The 20247-nt window shown below is 52.7% G+C and overlaps 1 protein-coding gene across 2 annotated transcripts; it reads right to left on the bottom strand.

Moving 5' to 3' along the window:
• Window positions 1–1112: 1112 nt before the first annotated feature.
• CPT1C (carnitine palmitoyltransferase 1C) lies at window positions 1113–19952 on the bottom strand. 2 transcript variants are annotated; one of them, XM_032325006.1, is made up of 20 exons: window positions 19378–19950; window positions 18766–18999; window positions 18501–18655; window positions 14267–14406; window positions 12485–12656; window positions 12124–12225; window positions 11886–12023; window positions 8167–8244; window positions 7827–7934; window positions 7627–7711; window positions 6887–7082; window positions 6561–6743; window positions 5865–5970; window positions 4079–4195; window positions 3633–3797; window positions 3262–3396; window positions 2483–2635; window positions 1928–2041; window positions 1697–1789; window positions 1113–1451 (listed from the first exon to the last, which is right to left on the bottom strand). In XM_032325006.1, exons 3-20 carry the CDS (start codon window positions 18639–18641, stop codon window positions 1266–1268), a joined length of 2412 nt encoding a protein of 803 aa, XP_032180897.1. In that variant the 5' UTR covers window positions 18642–18655; window positions 18766–18999; window positions 19378–19950; the 3' UTR covers window positions 1113–1265. The 2 variants fall into 2 exon arrangements, with proteins under 2 accessions (XP_032180897.1, XP_032180898.1); XM_032325007.1 differs by lacking the exon at window positions 7827–7934 and having other exon boundaries at window positions 19378–19952.
• Window positions 19953–20247: the final 295 nt, after the last annotated feature.

Raw genomic sequence — 20247 nt, 5'->3', positions numbered from 1 at the left:
AGTTGCAAACTCTACTGACTGAGCCAGCCAGGCACCCTACTTGTCGACGTTTTTCAGAATCACTAGAGTTAGTGGGTTAGATGTGGAGGTTGGAATGGTGGCAGTTAAGGTGTTCAGGATTTTAATGTGTTGTGGGGTTTGGGTTATTATGCTCAACTTGATGGAAAAAAGGGGCTTGGGATCATAGAGTATGGAAATTATGGCAGTAGTGGATTGGATCATTGGATTTGGTGTGGTTAGATGGGGTTGGTATTGATATGACTGCGGCCGAGCTGGTGGGGGTTGTAGGGGTAGTAGGGGTAGAGTGGAGGTGCGATCAAGGAGTGTGCTGTTTAAAGTCATAACTATGGGTCAGGTTCAAGTTTGGGTTATGATGGGGATGGGATGGAGTTTTAGTGGGGTGATGGGAATTTAGGGTTGGACATTTTCATGCTGGTCGTATGCTCTGAATTGTGGTTGAGGTTTTGGGTGTAGTGGGGTGTGGTGTTTTGGAATTGTTGGTTATTGGAATTGACAGTAGTGCAGGGGGAACATTAGTTGGTGCATTTCCTGGTTATGGGAGCTGAATCCCTCACCGAGGTAGAGGTTGAAATGGCTGGGGTTGGGGTTGAGTAATAAGAATCTTGAGTGGATGGGGCGCCTGGGTTGCTCAGTGGGGTAAGCCTCAGTCTTGATCTCAGGGTCCTGGGATTGAGTCCCACATCGGGCTCTCTGCTCAGCGGGGAGCCTGCTTCCCCCTTTCTCTCTGCCTGCCTCTCTGCCTACTTGTGGTCTCTGTCTGTCAAATAAATAAATAAAATCTTAAAAAAAACGAATCTTGAGGGGTTCATTTGAGGGGTGTCAACTAGAGTGAGTGGAATGGTGTCGATTTTTACTTTTGGGGCAGGCAGTGGTACTGGGGCTGCAGGAACTGGACTAATGAGAGTTTAGGGGATTGTTTGGCTGGGATGGGCCTTGGATGCTTGGCTTTGGTGTGCAATGGAATGGGCAGGGTTGGGGGTTGGAGCTGAAACTGATTGTAACTGAGAATTCAGGTTGGGCCTGGGGATGGAGGGGAACTCTTCTCCTTCTCCACCCTGATCCTCACCTCTCCCACCCCTGCCCAGCCCAACAGCACCGCAAACACCACAAGCCCAGCTTACGGATCTTTATTGGACCAGATGTGGGATTTTCCAAACCCAAAAGGCCACCTCTGTCCTGCACCAGCCCAGTTGTAGAGACCCTCTCCCTAGTTCTTGGGGAGACCAGCTCCCTGCAGGGAGGGGTCAAAAGTTGGTGGATTTTGTGGTTGCCTTGGAGCCCCTCTTGTGGCAGGGGAGACAGCTACCCCCATGCCCCGAGTCCTCCTCCGGTAACCCTCTGCATCTGGGCTTAGGACGCTGTCCCTCCTGGAAGAGGGAGGCTACGTCCAACAAGGCATCCTCAATGTGCTGTCCCAGTCGGTGGGAGTCCTGGAAGGAGAAATACATCATGTCCAGGAGAAGCTGGGAGAGGGGCTCCTCGGTGCTGGAAAACAGGAGGGCTGGTATCCCCGATGCCCCGGTCGGAGGGAGGAGGGGGCTGGGCTTCCTGGATCATAGGGGCAGCAGGGAGCTAGGATTCTAGACTGGTTGGTAAGAGCAGAGGGAGTTAGGAGTCCAGACCCCTGGGTCCTGAGGGAGGAGGGTCCAGGGGTGTGTGTTCAAGTCTGTCTCACCGTTTTTGTGCTAGATTTTTTGCTGGAGATGTGGAAGGTAATGGTGTCATCCCCCATGAAGATGTACGAAACGCCATAACCGTGGTCATCGGCCTGGAGAGGGACAGAGGGAGGGGAACCAACTAGACTCCGAACTCCTCCTCTCCCACTAGGCCGGAGTGCAGACCCCAATGCCCTTCTCCCTCAGGGTCTAGGGTCCAGGGAGGTGGGATCAGGCCCAGTTCCACTCACAGGCCCGAATCCACCACCAGAGGAAACGTAGTCAGGGTAATTGTGGACGTCAAACAGGTGGATTTGCTGAACAGGGATCTGGCTGGTGGCGAGCTGCCACTGCTCCGAGTGAACCTGAGGGGCAGAAGATGGGCAAGCCTGCGATAAAGACAGACAGACCCACCAGTCCACGCCCCCTTGGCTCAGCTCCCTGCAGCTCTGGCCCTTTCTCACTTCTAAATCATCAAGTTTCTCCGCCCTTCCCCTCCCTGACACCTGCCCTTCCACTCCTTTCGGACCACACCTCTCGGCTTCTGCCTGATCCCGCCCTTTTCTCAGGTCTTCCAGACCACACCTCCTTTCACCCCACCCCCCCCGCTGGCCACGCCTCTTCTTCTCCCTGACCAACCCCCCACCCCGTCCCATCCCCTTCTCTTTTCCCCTTTTCCCTCTCTGCGCCCCCTACCGACTCTCTCCTCTAACCCCCTTTTCCCACCTCACCCTCCTTGTCCTGAAGTACCCTTCTCCTCCCATGGTTCCCCTCTTCCATCTCTAACCCTTTCCCTGCACCCCAACCTGGTCCAGAAAGGGTGAGCGCAAGTGGAGAAATTGGGACACGATGTAGAGCGCGAAGAGGTGGCGGTCAACTCCCTGTCCGCTCATCGCTGCCTTCAGCAGAGCCTGGTGCTTTTCCACCGCCAGGCGGAACAGAGCACGGCGCTGGGGTTCCTGGGGGTCCCCCAGGGGGAGGTGACAGGTCATGGAAAGACAGGAAGTGGGCTTACTGCTGCGGTTTGTCACATACCCCTGGCCTCAACCCAGCCTGCAAAATCCCTGCAAGGCAGAGATATCAATTCTACTTTACCAAGAGTAAACAGGCTCAGAGAGGGGATGTCACTTGCCCAGGGTCACACAGCAAAGCAGAATCAGGTAGGTTCCCAGGTCTGTCTGATCTAGGGCCCCAACTCCTTCCACTGATCCAAAATAGGTAGGGGGAGAGGGAACAGAGGTACCCAGGGGGGTTCTGAGTAAAGAGGTTACATAGGGACTACATGGGAGGGTACCAACGGAAGCCACAAGGTCACCTAGAGGTTAAATAATCAAAGAGAGCTACATTGTGGAACCCAGAATCCCTGTTGGGTACTACCCCATGAAAGCATATATCACACTCTGCTGAAATATCTCTGTCTCCCCCCACCAGTGAGTTCTTAGAGGTCAGAGACCAGGTCTGGTTCCTCTTTTGTCCTTAATGCCCATCATGGGGTCTGGTCCTCTGAAGGTACTCCAGAAATATTTGCAAATGTAGGAATGAGTGTATGGAAATGACCAAAGCCTCAAACGAGGTCTTCACCCACTGTTTTCTCTTTGTCCTCCATGGCTCTCACGAAGTTGCAGGCCTCCCTCGTACAAGACCGCACCGTTTCTGTCCGACCTTCCAGGAACAAGCGAGTCATAGTCGACTCATAAGTCAGGCAGAATTCACCCCTGTCCTGGGGGACAAGGGAGGAGCCTGTCAGCTGGTCTCTGGAAATCTTCACAGACTTGACCCGCCTCTGTGTAGGCCTCCCGCCTCCTCACACTCAGGGAATATGTGGTCGGGAGAGAGAAATCAAGATGGCGGACCCCCAAGGGCAATGACCGAGAGGAGTCATTAAAGGGACTGACAAGGCAGGCCCAGGGGAACCAAAGTCCTGGCAAGGGGCTGAGGCCGAGGGCCCCGACTGACCCGGAAGTGGGCCAGCTGCAAGGCCACCTGGGTGAAGCTGTCTGAAGAGAGATGGCAGCGTTTGATGAAGCTCTTGCCAAAGTGGGAGAAGGGGAAGACGTGGCAGTCAATGTTTCCAGACAAGGTCTTGGCTCCCCTCAGGGCTAGAGAGATGGACAGACGGATCTGCCAGAGGAAGAGGGAGGGACGGATGGCTGGGGTTACAGATGGGGTAGGGTTAGAGCTGGGAGTGGGGCTGGAAGTGGAGGTGGGAATCGAGTCAGAGTAGGGGTGGAATGCAGAAATGAGGACAGAGACGAACATGTCACTGAAGGATGCATTAAGGATGGGGGTCAGGGTGGGACTGGGGTCGGGGTTGGGGTCGAGTTTGGGGGTAGGGATGAGCTTCGAGTCAAAGCCAAGGGGGCTGTGGGACTTGGAAGAGAGCCCCCAAAGTCCGGTCTCACCTTTTCTGGAAGGTCCCAGTGCAGCCGCTGGGGCTGGGGCAGTGAGGGCTCAGGATGGCCCTTGCAGTGGCCGTCTGCCGAGTAGCCCAGCTGAAAACATTCCGTGGCCAGAGTGAACTGTGTACAAACAGAGGCTGTCAGAGTCCTTTCTTCCCTCTGGGCTGAGAGCCGTCTAACCAGGGACTTCTTTTCATAAGTCCCTCTGGGGTTTGGGGGGTGGGAGGCAGTCCTTGGGAATCAGAAACCTCTGATATTCACAGGTGGGTTCTCAGGGTCAAGTTCATTGAGAGTAGGACTAATACTAACACTCAGAGGGGCCTTACTGACCCTTTGCTTCTGACTGGTAGACAAAGAGCCATCAACAGCTGCCCCCGCCCTCCCAAGACACCCCACCCCCACCACTCCCACTACCCCCACCAGGATCCTGAGACAGCAGAGGAAGAGCCCAACACAGCATGGACCTCCAGAGGGGGCCGCCTCCATTCTGATTGTTAAATATATACATTTTTTTAAGATTTTATTTATTTATTTGAGAGAGAGAGAGAGAGCATGAGCAGGGGCAGAGGGAGAAGCAGACTCCCCTCAGAGCAGGAAGCCTGATGCAGGGCTCGATCCCAGGACCCTGAGATCATGACCTGAACTGAATGCAGAGGCTTAAATCCATTGAGCCACCCAGGGGTCCCTTGTTTCAATATTATAAACCAGGAGTTGGGGCACCTGGGTGGCTCAGTGGGTTAAAGCCTCTGCCTTCCACTCAGGTCATGGTCCCAGGGTCCCGGGATCGAGCCCCATATCTGGCTCTCTGCCCAGCAGGGAGCCTGCTTCCTCCTCTCTCTCTCTGCCTGCCTCTCCGCCTACTTGTGATCTCTCTGTCAAATAAATAAATAAATAAAATCTTAAAAAAAACAACAACAACTAGGAGCACCTACCACCTGCCAGCCTTCCACTTAATTCTCACAGTAACTTAGGAAGAAGGGATTCACATCCCCATTGTAACGTTAGAAACCTCAGAAGAACAACTCACTTGGGGCCTAGTTGTTTCCAATGATCTATACCATATTCTATGTGACATCTCTTCTTTCAAAGTCAATGGGCTGAGACCATAATGTTGACAAGAAGGGTCTGAGGGGGGCACACCTGGGTGGCTCAGTGGGTTAAAGCCTCTGCCTTCAGCTCAGGTCATGATTCCAGGGTTCTGGGATCGAGCCCCATGTCAGGCTCTCTGCTTAGCAGGGAGCCTGGTTCCTCATCTCTCTCTCTGCCTGTCTCTCTGCCTACTTGTGATCTCTGTCTGTCTAGTAAATAAACAAAATCTTAAAAAAAAAAAAAAAAGGGTCTGAGGGGTCTGAGGTTCAACTGTCAACTGAATTGACAGTTTCATTTATCAGTACCACCAAAGGGGGAAATTCTCATTTGTGAAACAGTGCTTACTGGGGACTGCTCTTATGAGCTGAAAATGGCCTCCCTTCTCCACATACATGCCAGATCTCACCCTGGGCCCCATCCAACACCCCGTGTAACACTACGGAACAGCAGGAACCTGATAGGGCACAGATACCACCCCCTATGATTTAGGGACTACATAAAATAGAGATGCTAAGGTTCTTAGGATTGGATGGGAACTTACAGATCAAAGAAAATCCAACCCTTTCAACCTGATGAAGGAAGAACCGAGGTTCCTGGTCCCGTCTGAGCCTCTGTCTTCCCCCTGAGTGTAACACCCTGGAGAAGAAGGTCTTTGGAAGTGGGGCTGATGGTCCCCAAGGCAGGGGGCTGGCTCTCCTACCTCCCACATGTGTCCCGAGATGGGGCAGTCTGCCCACGAGTGCTCCACGCTGAGGCCCAGCTTCCCGTTGGAGAAGACAATCAGAGTGAAGGATTTGTCAAACCAGCTGCAGGGGGAGAACTCAAAGTGGTCACCAGGGAACCAAGAGGGAACTCAGGTGCTCGAGTTCTGTGGGACGTAGGAGTGTCAGGGTGGATGGATTTTTCCGGAACCAGGGTTGATCTGGGGCTCTCTGAGAGGGTGGGGTCTCTACCAGGTGGTCTAGATGGTTTCTGGGCACGTCTAAGGTTTGTTAAATTGGAAGATTTTGGGGGGAACATGCCCAGAAAGGGTCAAGGCTCCCAAGTTGCTGAGAGGTTAGGGGGCCTCTTCTGGGAACCTCAGAAATCAGAGTGATGCCTGGGGGTGCATCTAGGTTGTTGTCTGAGGATCTCTAGGTAGGAAGTCCCACAACTGAGGTCCTGAGTCTGGGATGCCTGGATGAAAATCGAAGGATTCTGTGGTTCTGAGCCTGAGGTCCCCAGGCTTGAGGTTCTGGCTTTGGGGTCTCTAGGTCTGTAGGTCCAGGTGTGGGGTTCAGTGGTCCTCAGATCTGGGATCCAGGGTCTGCTTGTCTAGTGTCCAGAATCCTAGGTCTGGATACCAGGTTCTGGGGTCACCTGTTGGGGTGGGGTTCAACTCCAGGGGCTGACTCACCGGTCATGGCCCCTGCCAGCCAGGAGGGCACGGGCATAGGCATCCAGTGAAGCTGCAGGGTCCTCCCTGGTGAGCCCCGCAGGCTCGGAGTCCAGTGATACAAAGAAAGCTGCTCCTTCCACGGCCTCCAACGCGTCCTCGGCCTGGATCTTCAGGGAACTCCGCACCTGGGCCCACATATCCCTGGAGGGAGAGTGGGGAAAGACACGTGCCTGAGCCCAGGCCACCCCTGCACCCCACCCAGCTTCTGCCCAGCCTCCCACCTTGCCTTTCCCCAACCTCCAGAGGGTGCTTGGGCCTCCATGACCCTGACCTCTTACTCTCACCTGGGTGCAGCAGTCAAGGCAGCCAGATGCTCCTCCTGGGGGCAGGCGGGGGAGGGGTCGTCCAGGATTCGCTGGAACTGCTGCTCCAAGGCCCGTGGGGAGAGTAGGCCGCTTGGGGAGTGGGTCCCCACACGGAAGAATCGGCCTCGGTGGAAGACAGCCACATGTCGGCTGTCCCGGAGGTGGCGGATGTGATCTGGGGGGAGTCGGGGGGGACAGAAGGGCGGAGGGCAGGAAGGTCAGATACACTGCAAGAATAAGAACCATTTAGGGTGCCTGGGTGGCTCAGGCGGTTATGTGTCTGACTCTTGGTTTTGGCTCAGGGCATGATCTCAGGGCGGTGGGATCCAGCTGTTCCAGGCTCCCCGTTCAGCTGGGAGTTTGCTTGGGATCCTTGTCCTGCCCCTCCCCCTCCTCCTCTGCTCTTCCCTGTGCCACCCCACACATGCACACATTCTCTCCAAAATAAATTTTAAAAAAGAATAAGAACCATTTATTAAGCCCGTCCTGTATGGCTCGCACTGTTCTAAACACTCATAGAATCCTCCCGACCCTATGTACCCTTATTTTCCCATTTTAGAGATAAGAAAACTGAGTCTCAGAGAGGGCTACAACCTACCCGAGATCACACAGCTAGGGAGCAATGGTGCTGGGATTCGAACCCAGGAGAACATGCGCTCAACCCTATACTGTATGTATACTGTATGCCTTGCTCAGTGAGAACGCCGGAGAAACCTCACCTTTTTGGAGGCCGGGAATGCGCGTGGTATTGAATATCTTCTCGTACTGGGCGGAGCACAAGGGCCGCATTCCCATCAGTAGAGTCTGCAAGAGACCATGGGCTCAGGATGATGCCGCCTGCCAGGACCCACATGGCCACACAGCCACAGGACCACAGCCACCGACCCCAGCCCATGGGTCGGGGAGAGGGGGCTCTTACAGGCAAGATCTCCTGGCGGTTCAGCCGGTGGCGGTAGAGGAGGAGGGCATGGACGGCGTTCCCCGCACGAGCGGCCTGCACTGGTGTGGGAGTGACGTACAGGAAGTCCTGGGGGCCAGCCGAGGGGACGGCAAAATGCCTGGGATCAGGTCGGGCCCCTGCTCGGGGCACAGACCCCAAACACAGATGCTGACCCCAACAGTCGGCAAGATGGTGAATTAGACTCTGATGGGGGTCACTGACCCTAAACCCCACTTTTTATAGAGACATCCCAACCCTAGACCCGGGGAGCTAAGAACCCAGCCCCTTCCCAGCTCCTAATCCCGTTCCCCCGTCTCACCATCATGTAATAGTTACTGTTCACCATCAGCGAGTGCCGGGAGCGCAGATATACGAATTCTTCCCACCAGTCACTGACCTAGGAGTGGGGCAGAGAGACGCAAGGCTGGGGCAGCTGTGGCCAAGGTCAGGGGGTGGGTCAGTGGGAGCAGCAAGATGCCCCAGACTTTGCCTTGTCAAACAGGAGGGTAGAGCTCAATGCAGGAGGCCATCATGATCAGTAACTAGCAGTAACCTATCAGTCTTACAGTTGGGGAATCTGTTAGCTAACCCGTGCTACACTCATGTCCTAGAATATCATCAAGCTCTCCAAACAGATCAAGGTGCACCTATCTGACCGCTGCGGAATGAGCGAGCACTGAGACAGCTGCCGACTAGGTGCACAATAAGATATGTGAAATGATATCATATAAGATTTGACTTATTTTTTTTTAAAGATTTTAAAAATGTATTTGTTTGGCAGAGAGAGAGTGTGCACAAGCAGTGGTAGCTGGCAGACAGAGGGCAAGGAAGAAGCAGGCTCCCCACTGGGCAGAGAGCATGACCTGGGGCTCAATCCCAGGACCCCAGGATCATGACCTGAGCCAAAGGCAGATGCTTAACTGACTGAGCCAGCCAGGCACCCCACATATGAGATTTTTAAAAAATACCACCGAGACCGAAGTATCCATCAACAGATGAATGGATAACGAGTGTGGTCAATCCATACATAGAATGGGTTGGGTTTTTTTTTTTAAAGATTTTATTTATTTATTTGACAGAGAGAGAGGTTATAAGTAGGCAGACAGAGACAGAGAGGGGAAGGAGGCTCCCCGCTGAGTGGAGAGCCCGACGCAGGCCTCGATCCCTGAGATCACGACCCGAGCCGAGCTACCCAGGCGCCCTAGAGTGGGTTTTTTTAAAACAAAAGATTTTATTTTTAAGTCCTTTCTACACCCAATCTGGGACCCAAACTCACAACCCTGAGATCAAGAGTCACATGGTCCACCCACTGAGCTAGCCAGGCGCCTCTGCGATGGAATATTCATATAAAAAGGAATGACAATGGGGCACCTGGGTGGCTCAGATAAGTGTCTGCCTGTGCCTCAGGCCATGATCTCAGGGTCCTGGAATCGAGTCCCACATCGGGCTCTCCACTCAGCGGAAAATCTGCTTCTTCCTCTGACCTTCCCACTCACTTGTTCTCTCTCTCTCTCAAATAAATAAATAAGAATCTTAAATAAATAAAAAGGAATGGAAACCTGATGTGCACTATGACATGGGTGGACCCTGAAAACATCAGTCCAGGTGAAATGAATCAGACACAAAAGGACAAATCATGTATGATCCTACTTACACGAAAACTCCAAAACAGACAGTTTCCTAGAGGTAGTAAGTAGACTAAAGTTTACCTGGCACTCTGGGGAAGTGGGAATGGGGATGTGTACAGAGTTTCTCTCTGGGATGTTGAAAGGTTCTGGAAGTAGATTGTCGTGATGGTTGCATGACATTGCAGATGTACTTAATACCACTGAACTGTATACTTAAAAATGGTTAAAATGGTAAATTTTGTATTTTGTCCATTTTATCACAATAAAAATTATATGTTACATATATTTTATATCATATATTTAATATGTTTCTGTAAGTTATATAATATATAATCATGTTATATATTATATAACTTTAAAATTACGCATAATTAGGAACACCTGGGTGGCTCAGTGGGTTAAGCCTCTGCCTTTGGTTCAGGTCATGATCTCAGGGTCCTGGGATGGAGCCCTACATCGGGCTCTCTGCTCAGCAGGGAGCCTGCTTCCCCCTCTCTCCCCGCCTGCCTCTCTGCCTACTTGTGATCTATGTCTGTCAAATAAATACACAAAATCTTTTAAACAATTATACATAATTATATAAATAAAATTTATATTATATATAAATACGTGTTATATATATAATATACATATTATATAAATAAAATGTATATAACATAAGTAAAAAAATAGATAAAAAGTCTGATAAGATAGCACTGTATCAGACTTTAGTTGGCCTTGTTTTTTTTTTTGTTTTGTTTTCTTTGTTGTATTTAAGATAATGGGGTATGTTATAATGGGCAGTGCCTCAGAGATACAACGAAATATATACAGTGTGTGTGTGTGTGTCTGTCTGTCCGTCTGAACACACATGAGCATATGTACTGGCACAGAACCTTGCCCAAACAGCTTGAAGGGAAAAAAGTGTAAAAATTAAGGTCTGGCTTTCCTCCTACCCCTCTAGACATGACTCAATCCCCTCCATGGAGTTTGTCTGACTGACCTTTCCATGCCGCTGCCCCTTGGGGGACAATGTTTCAAGTTCCTTCTGCCCATGAAGGTTCCGTTTGCTGTCACCCAGGCCTCTTTCCTGAGCCCTCACTCAGGAGTCGGGCTGCCCCAGGGCATCTCCCCACCACCCCCCAGGCACTCCCATGGAGCTCAGTGGCTTCACCCCAAAGCTGCTCCCCTTCTCCCCATCTCAGGGAGAGCCCTCAGGGGAGGCCCGTGGGTGCCATCCTTGCCATCTCCCCACCCCCAGCATGGCCCTCCCCTCCTGCCTTCGACTCTGCCTCATCCCCCACTTGTCCTTGTCCTCTCCCCCACTTGTCCTTGTCCTCTCCCCCTTGTCCTCCCCCCCAACACCCTCTCCAGCCCCCCAGGCTCCACTGTCTTCCCTCCAGTCTTTCCCCCACAGCAGAGGTGATCCCGACCCACCCCTGTGCAGAACTCTCCCATGGCTCCTTGGCATCCCCTAGAAAAAGTCCTGGGTCCTCAGCTGGAGTTCAGGCCTCTCCCCACCACTCTGCCGTCACCTCTAGTGAGGATCATCCTTCAACCCTTTGTTCCAACCAGAGGAAAGCTCTCCTGGCTCCCAGCCCTTGCCCTGCAATCTCCTTACTTCCTCACCTCTCTCTGCTCAGCCCTTTCCCTCCTGCCAACCAGCTTGACAGATTCAAGTTCTGTCCAGTCCTCAGGGCTCAGCCCTAAGAACTTCTCCTCCTGGAACCCTAATCCTCTCAGCCAGTGGTGGTGTCCCCAGACCACCCCATCCCTCAGGCATTCACACCACCCAGTGTGTCCCTTCACTGCTACCTCCAGCTCAACCCACGCTGCCCGTGGCTATTTATGACTTCCCACAGAAAAGGACACCCATAACCCCTGATTTGGGTGAACTGCTGTCTTGTTCTGTGCCTCAGTTTCCCAAGAAACTCAAGTCAGAGTACTACCAAAAGCCTACTAGCTCCTCAACTCAGAATAGAAACCCATCTGGGGGAGCTGCCCTCGCGCAGAAGGAGCGGGTAAAACAAGAACATCTCCGAGGGCGGGGGCTCAAAATGTTTTTTGCCTCCTGCCAAGGGAGAGCTGAAATGTTGGGTAAGTCCTGGAATTGTGGTTCCAGTCCTGGAGGGTTGGGGCGGGGCTGTGGAGGTGGGCAGGCTGAGATTATTGAAGTCAGACTCAGAATGTCGGAGCATGGGGTGGGGAGGCTCAAAATGTCGGCCCATGACGGATGGGGTTCAGAATATTGGAGAGTAAGAGCAGCTTGGAGGAGCATCTGGGGCTGGGTTTAAACTATAGGAGGGGGGGGCGGGGCTCAGAGTATAGAGCAAGGGGTGGGGGAGTGGGCGGGGCATGGGGCGGGGAGGGGCCTAGACCTACAGGGGCTTAAGGATCCCTCAAACCCTGCGGATCCGAGTCTGGGACTCACGTAATTGGACGCCCACCAGGACTTAAGCTGCAGGTACCACTGCAGCAGCGACGCCTGCAGCCGCAAGAATTCCTGCGCAAGGACGGACGTCCAGTCGAAGTCCTCGTTGGAGAGGATGGGCCGGACGGATTCCAGGTACTGAGCGGCAAGAAAAGGGTAGGTCACGCCCCCTGCCCGCCCCCGCCCGCCCCCGCCCGCCCCAGTCCATCCCAGGTGGAGGTCCTCCAGGCAGACCCACCTTGCGCACAGTGTCCTGCACGGAGGGCACGGGCTGGCGTGGCAGGGAGCGCTGGTAACTGAAAAGCATTGTTTTCCGGCCGGAGAAGATGCGGACCAGGGCCTGGAGGGAAACGGGAATTAGTGGATCATTACACCCCTCACTAGGGTGGGGGACCAGGTTTGGGGGTGGTGTGGCAACCTACAGAGAGAATGGGATAGAGAACCAGAGGAAGTGGGGGGACAGAAACTCAGGAAGAGGAATAGAGACCAGAGAGAGGTGGACAGGGTCCCAGAAAGGTGGGGACAGAGACCAGAGAGAAGGAGACAGAGAATTGGGTCCCCGAAAGGCCTAAGGAGGGAGGGCTCTGCCCCTCACATACCAGCCAGGTCTTAGTGGGTGAGGACATGGCTCCATGGGGTTCAAGGAGCCAGCCATGGTAGGACAGAAGCAGCCTCAGGGCCACATGAAGCGTAAAGATCAGGGCTCCCCACAGGCACGAAGCAAACAGCGCAGCTGCCAGGACTCCCCGAAGCCTGTGGTGCTGCCCACCCCTGGGGGAGTAGAGAGAGAAGGGGCCTGGGTTTCCTGGCCCCTCGGCCTCGGACTGCTCCTCCCCTCCAACCCCACCCAGCCCTTGCTTTCCCCAACAATGACACCAAAGCTACTAAAATCACTTCCCATGGAAACAGATAGGTACTTAATACGTGGGAGCTGGTTTTTTTTTTTTTTTGGAGGGATACACACTTGGGGTGCCTGGATGGCTCAGTCAGTTAAGCGGCTGCCTTCAGCTCCTGCCATGATCCCAGGGTCCTGGGATGGAGCCCCACCTCGGGCTCCCTGCTCAGTGGGAAGTCTGCTTCTCCCTCTCCCTCTGGTCTGTCTCCCACTATGTGCTCTCTCTTCCCCCCCCCCCCTCTCAAATAAATAAAATCTTAGAAGGAGAAGGAGAATAAGAAGGAGGAGGAGGAGGGGGAGGGAGAGGAAGAGGGGGAAGAGGACGAGGAGAAGAAGAAGGGACACACTTCTCTCTCCCAGCATCAAATTATACTTTAAAGCAATGGTTCTCAAAGTGTGGCCCTTGGCATCTGCATCTGCAGGGCCTGGAAGCTGGTTGGAAATGCAAATCCCCGGACCCCACCCAGACCTACTAGGACAGACTCTCTGGGGGTGCCCCCCCCATCAGTGTTTGAACAAGCCTCCCAGGTGGTTCTAACACACACTCAGGAAACGCTGATCTGCGGATCGGAAACTATCACAGATCAGCAAGTTTGCAAAGCGGCATCAGACACACGAGCAAGGCCCACCTAGAGGACTTGGGTCCTCCGAGTAAGGACTTGGGGCCCTTACTTCCCCTCTGTAGACGGGGTAAATCTGGACTCCCTGGAAATTCCTACCCCTGATCCTGGTTCCTACCTCTGATCCTGTGTCTGCCTTTTGGGACTGTCTGTACAAAACTGGAACCTTCTTCCCCAGGAGGACCAAGCCAAGAATTAGAACCATTAGAACCTGTCACTTCCCCTGCACCTGGGTTCCAAATCTTTCCCCAAAATGACAATTATGATAACACAACCCCTCCCGTTTAGTAACCTCCTGGCACTGTACTGAATGGATCATGTGCATGCTTTTTTAAAAGGAATTTATTTGTTTATTTATGTATGTAGGCTCCATGCTCAACATGGGGCTTGAACTCACGACCCTGAGATCAAGTGTCTCATGCTCCACCAATTGAGCCAGCCGGGTGCCCCTCCAAAATGGGCATGCTTTTGTTTCTTTCTCCCAACCACCATGGGAACCAGTTATTATTACCTGCACTTTATAAATGAAGACTGACAAGAGAATAACATCTCTTGCCTAAGACTACAAAACTGGAGCATCGCATAACTCCAATTTTTGTCAGTACATAAATAACCATATCTGGACATTTTCTAGCTTGTCAGTGTCCCTCTTAGCAAGAAAGGGAGGAAATCACCTCCATTTTACTCATGCCATACCTTTATTAATCTGACCCAAAGTAAATCTCAGAGGTTACTTTTCTTTTTATTTATGTATTTGTTTATTTGTTTTTGAGGTTACTTTTCTTTAGCAGGCATTCCACGCTGAGAGAGAAACTCACTGGTTGGAGGGAGAATTAGGGATACTAGGCTCAGATGGGGGAGCTTACCAGTCTGGCAGCAACTCTTTGATCTTTTCCATCAGTCCTAGAGAAGGATCCAGCTGGAGGAACCAGGCGAGCTGGATTGCACTGAAGAGGAAGAGCCAGCTGAGGGGGCTGGCAGGGAACACACCTGTGAGAAAGTCATTCTGTGGGGAGGAAAGAGCACCCATTCAATCAATGATCCCTCCTCTGAGCAACATTCTTAGATACTGTCAGAGCACCCAGAGTGTGCTGAGCCCCGAGCTGGGTGTTCAAGACCCAGGGGAGACCAGACAGATCTGGGTCCTGCTCTCAGGGAGGTTAGTCAGGAATGAAGTGAGTTCTACTGGACATAAGGCACAGGAGCCCTGAGGAGGCGAGTTGCTCAAATTGAAGAAATCAGGGAGGGTTCCCTGGAGGAGGGTACTCTCAGCCAAAATGATCCCCCATATGTCACAGGGTCTGGAGCTTGGTAGGCCTTCTAGAACTATATGACCATGAGATGAATGAAAGTCCTGGGGTACTAACCAGACTCCCAGGGAAGTGCCATGGAGATAACTAACGCTTAACCAAGTCTGACGACTAAGCACCATCATTGTTCTAAGCACCACCTACAAGAATGAACTCTGAAAATCCCCCCAGCAACCCTGTGAGGTGGTACTTAAGTGACCTCATTTTACAAAAGAAAACACTTCGGTCCATGGTCACGCAGAGAGTATGACAAGAGCTACTGTTAGTGGGGGTACTGGCATCAGGGCTGAAGAAATCGAGTTCTCTCTGTTCTCCACATTTAGCCAATAGAAAAGGCTCAGGGTTCATGGATGAGAGCTTGGGCTCTGTCACTAACAAGCTAAGTGATCTCAAGCAAGTGGCTTCCCCTCTCTGTTTCAGTTTTCTCATCTCTAGAACGGGAACAATCCCAGTAGTGGGCTCACAGGGCTGTCACGAGTGTGGGATGAGAAAACGTCCTTCGGCAAATGCTGATCGCAGTCCTAGAGCAGTGATGAGACAGTAAAAGTCCTGCTGTCCTGGGGGACAGAGACAGCAGCTACCCAAGAAAAGTATTTAGGGTAGTGTGACAGAAGGTAATAGAGACTATGGAGAAAAATAAAGCCAAGGGGACTGCGGGGACGGAGGAAAACTGCATAGCTCAGAGCCAGGCACACAGTAGGTACTCAATAAACATGATTACCATGACCTGTTCTGTTGCTACTCTGCCTCTCCTTGGGGATTTATTCACTTGACGATCTTTCTTTGGTTCGGCCAGAAAAGCTTATAGGCAAACGTGGTGATTTCATTATTTATGATTCCTTTTTTTTTTTCTTTTTAAGACTTCTTATTTTATTTTATTTATTTGACAGAGATCACAAGTAGGCAGAGAGGTAGGCAGAGAGAGAGAGAGGGAAAAGCAAGCTCCCCGCTGAGCAGGGCCCAATGTGGGGCTCGATCCCAGGACCCTGGGATCATGACCTGAGCCGAAGGCAGAGAGAGGCTTTAACCCACTGAGCCACCGAGGCGGCCTATGATTCTTTTTTAAGAGCAGCTACAGGTTCCTTTATCTGCTGCTCTGAATTGTGGTAGGACAGGGGCTTCGTAATAAGGGGAAATGTCTCCCGAGCACTTTCCAGGGACCAGGAGCATCAATAAATCATCTCATTGCCCCGCTGCTCAGTAAGGTAGCAGTAAATATCACTATGCCCATTGCATGGGTGAAAAATACTGAGAAGACAAAAAGTTTGAAGAACTTGTCCAAAGCCATGGAGAGGCCACTGTGAACCCCCTCAAATCATCCAGAGGGTCTCGGGACCCTAATGCGACAGATACAAAGCAAGGTGTCACGTCCCACGTGCTTTGGGAAACCATCTCGGGAGTCACTCTGATCTCCTGCTGATGAACAACCCACACGGATGCTGTCCCACATGCTTGGCCAAAATGACCCACTGCACGTGATGCACGACAGCCCTGTGGCACAGGTCATTAATACTAATTAATTAATACTAATGAGAGAGTCTGGGGGGACACAAAACTAGGGGTCCGAATAGTCAACAGTGCAGCACCAGTCAAAATCCACCGGCAAGCCTAGAAATCGGAACAGTGGTTGCCTTGAGGGGGGGTGCACACCGGGAAAGGGCTCAAAGGAACATTCTAGAATGGCCTGTCTTGCTAGGAAATTGGTTACACAGCTGTTGTCAAAATTCAAGGGCTGTGGGGCGCCTGGGTGGCTCAGTGGGTTAAGCCTCTGCCTTCAGCTTGGGTTGTGATCTCAGGGTCCTGGGATCAAGCCCTGCTACAGGATCTCTGCTCAGCCGGGAGCCTGCTTCCTCCTCTCTCTCTCTCTGCCTGCCTCTCTAACTACTTGTGATCTCTCTCTCACTCTGTCAAATAAATAAAATCTTTAAAAAAAAAATTTAAGGGCTGTACATTTTAAAAATCTGTGCATTTTTTCTGAAACTATATCTTAAATTAAAAAAATATATGTGTGTATATACATGTGTATCTAACCACAGGCTAATGGCCACATGGTAATGTTTTAATTTGATGGATTAGCCTGAGGGCGGGGGGGGGGGGTTCCTAGCAGCTGCTGACAAAGGCCTTTGGGTGGGGGATGGCACGTGGCTGGTTCAGTCAGTAGAGGGTGTGACTCTTGATCTCAGAGCTCTGGGTTCAAGCCCCATGTCAGGTGTAAAGATTACTTAAAAATAAAATCTTAGGGGTGCCTGGGTGGCTCAGTGAGTTAAAGCCTCTGCCTTCGGCTCAGGTCATGATCCCAGGGTCCTGGGATCGAGCCCTGCATCGGGCTCTCTGCTCATCGGGGAGCCAGCTTCCTCCTCTCTCTGCCTGCCTCTCTGCCTACTTGTGATCTCTGTCTATCAAATAAATAATAAAATCGTTAATAAAATAAAATCTTAACAACAACAACAAAAGCTCTTTAGAGGTCTGGGGTAGGGGCTTTTTGTCCACTGGAACAGATATGTCTCTATTTTAACAACTCATAAGGCTATAGAGGTTCCATCTAGCCTGCCCTGCTATAGAGGTTCCTGAAGCCTGCTTCAGGAGATCCTCCAGGCCCCAGCCACCCCCTCTTTTAGTGACAACACCCCCAGCCTCCCTCTTCCAGCCTGGCTCTACTGTTCTTCTCTGTTCTTCCAGCGCACAAGTCACATGATCTGACATACTCCCCATCTTGCTTATTTGTCCTCTTATTGCCTTCTCCTCCAACTAACTCTAGAGTTCCACGAGGGCAGGATTCTGTCCTGCTCCCTGTCATGTCCCCAGTGTCCCAAGCAGTGGCAGACCCTTAATAAATGCTCCATAGATATCTGATTAATGAATTAAGAACAATATTATCAAAAGCTAACACTTACTCCACACTTGACACAGGCCAGGTGCTTACGTGTAAGAATTCACTTAAACCTTGCGACTGTCCTGTGGGGGGGGGGGTGTTATCATCCCCCCCTTTTGACATGTGGGGAAACTGAGGCTTGGAGAGGTACCCTTGCCCAAGGTCACACAGCTGGTAAGTAGCTGAGCCATGATGCAGTCAGGCTTGGCCAACCCCACAGGTGTTTAAGACCCGTGTTCACAGACAGGACATGACCACCAGGGGGACTCTGGATGCTCTAGAACTGGGGACCCTGGGGGCAGGCATAGGCTCTGGTTAGATGTTGGGCCAGGACAGCAGGGTCTGTAATGATGGAGAAGTGTGGATATAGACATTTGGAGGTTCACGTCTGGGAACCACAGGGAAGGTGCACCGCCTACTGGAGACGTGTACTGGGGATTCAGAAGCAAGGGCAAGGAGATGGCCCCCAGACCTAGGGACAAGAGCTAGGGGGAAGAAGGGCCCTTCAAGACTGGCTGAGGGCTGACAAGATCAGGTCACAGTGTTCAGAAATGAGCACCCAGATTAGAACCTGGAGATGAAAGGGGAAGCTGAGGGGAGCACCATGGAATATAGGGTATGAATTCTAGAAATTGGGTGGAAGTTGGGTTTGGGGGTTTGAGGAAAAAGGGAAGTGATCCAGGAAATGGTATTAAGAGGTGAATAGAGGTTCCCAGTAGGTGAGGTTGAGGGTTCCCAAGTGAGCCTTAGAGAACCCAGAAACGGCTATTTAAGGGGTTCTAAAAGTCGACAGCAAAATTCCCAGAAGGGGGAGATAGGATCCCATTAGTGGAACCACCAAGATGCTGGAGTTGGGCCTCGCCCACCCCAGAGCCTAACTGGATTCCTGAAAGGAAACCAAGACGTTGCCCTCCTCACCCAGAAACGGGCGAGGTGCCTTTTCCAGGAACGCAGTCCGGAGAGGTAGATCTCCTGCAACACGGGGGCACTGAGCTCCACTTCGGCCCCGTCCGAGGTCATCGAGGGTCGGAAGCCCACAGCCTGGTGCGCTTCAGCCATGTCCCGCTAGAGCCCTGGGAGGTGGACAGAGGGTCATTCTCCATGTCCCCAGCCTCAGACCCAGGAGTCCGGGTCCCCAACCCCCTCCTCCTTACAGACCCAGGAATACAGGACGGCGGCTCACGCCTCCTTAACCACCTAAGGGGTCTTGAAGGACTTGGCCAGACACCTCCAGTGTTAGAGGGACGTCAACTGAGGACCTCTGTGAACGCATAGAGAGCCAGGAGGAACAATTCGCGTTAATCCCTTTTGCGGTTCTGCTGAGAACGAGGTGCAAGGCAGTGCGCCCCTCCCCATGAAGGACTTTCAAGATTCAGGGTTGGGGGCGGGAAACCGGTCCAGGGTTGAGTTGCGGGGTCTAGAGAAAAACATCAGTCCGAGACCCATTTGAAATGAACACCTGCCAGACGTTGGCACCGTCCGCCCCATTTCCGCTTCCCACGCCGGGGCAAGGAGGGGGGATGGGGTGGGTGGGGAGTGGCGGGGGAGGAGCGGGGGCGGGTGGCGGGTGGGGAATGTCTATAAATTCGTCCGCTCTAGGGCGTCCCCCTCCCCCCGCGCTGGGAACTGGAGGGGATGGGGTAGGGAGCACCCTACTGCGCATGCCTCACAGCCAGGGATGCTGAGGCTGTGAGCGGCTGCGAGCTTCGAGGACGGGTGATGGAGACGCCCGCACGCCCAACACAAGCCACAGGCCTCCAGGCTCTGCAGGAGCTCGGGCCCCTCCGATACTTACCACGCTGAGTCAAAGGTCCGCCGATCCGATCCTGGAGACCCAGCCCGAGCACAGACCCCCACCCTCGATTTAGAGTGCCAGACCCAAGTCTCCCACTTGCATATGTCCAATCCCAGTGCGATTAGTCCACGACTTGGTCGTCGGGCCTCCTGAGCTTCTGGTCGCCCCCGATTATCCAACATTCAGGAATCCGGGTTTCTGCCACGCGTGCGCCTGGCCGGGTATTCCAGTCTCTGGTTTTATCCCCGCCCCCTTCTAACCCTCCGCGTTCTATCCCCGCCCCCTCGAATCCCAGCGTCCAATCCTCTCGCTCCGTTCGAGCCCCAGTCCTCAGTCGTTTTCTACTCGGCCGGATTTCTCCACCGTTGGCTTCCCGGGTTCTAAGCAGCTCCTCTCCTCCAAACCCCAGGTTCTTGGGCTTCCCACTCCGCCTTGTCTCACTCTCCCTCCTCTCTGCAAAACGAGGCTCAGCTTGGAACTCACAGCCCACATTTGGGCACACGTAAAGTCACGCGCGTGGGTATTGAGCCAGACCGAATCAAAGTTCTACCAACCCGAGGAGGGAGGGCTGTTCTGTGGGTTGGGTCAGCCTCCCGGGACCGCCCACAGAAAATGCAGCTGCGCGGACTTAGTGGTGCGAAGGAGAAGCTACAGCGGGTTGGATTCAAGTTAGACAGGCAGAGGGACTTCTGTGTGGGGAAAAGGTGCATAGATAAAGGGAAAGATTATGTTAGAGACTGGGCTCTGACTGGGAGGCTGGAATGGGCACAGACAAGCGAGGCTGAAAGAGGAAACTCGTTTTATTAGGCTCCGGACTCTACGGGTATTCTAGTCCCGGTGTCCCCCTGGGTCCAGCCCAGTCACAGCGCG

The sequence above is a fragment of the Mustela erminea genome, chromosome 19 (assembly GCF_009829155.1).
Source record: "Mustela erminea isolate mMusErm1 chromosome 19, mMusErm1.Pri, whole genome shotgun sequence".
Taxonomy (NCBI): Eukaryota; Metazoa; Chordata; class Mammalia; order Carnivora; family Mustelidae; genus Mustela; species Mustela erminea.
Note: the sequence above shows the minus strand (reverse complement) of the source record. Positions and strands in the feature narration are given on the sequence as shown.

Excerpts from the sequence above, each read along its gene's own strand:
- CPT1C (XM_032325006.1), bottom strand. The coding sequence starts at position 18,641 with ATGGCTGAAGCGCACCAGGCTGTGGGCTTCCGACCCTCGATGACCTCG. Across the intron at positions 12,024-12,123 it reads TGCAGGACACTGTGCGCAAG|TACCTGGAATCCGTCCGGCC; the intron begins GTGGGTCTGCCT and ends CTTGCCGCTCAG. Across the intron at positions 3,397-3,632 it reads TGCAGCTGGCCCACTTCCGG|GACAGGGGTGAATTCTGCCT; the intron begins GTCAGTCGGGGC and ends CTTGTCCCCCAG.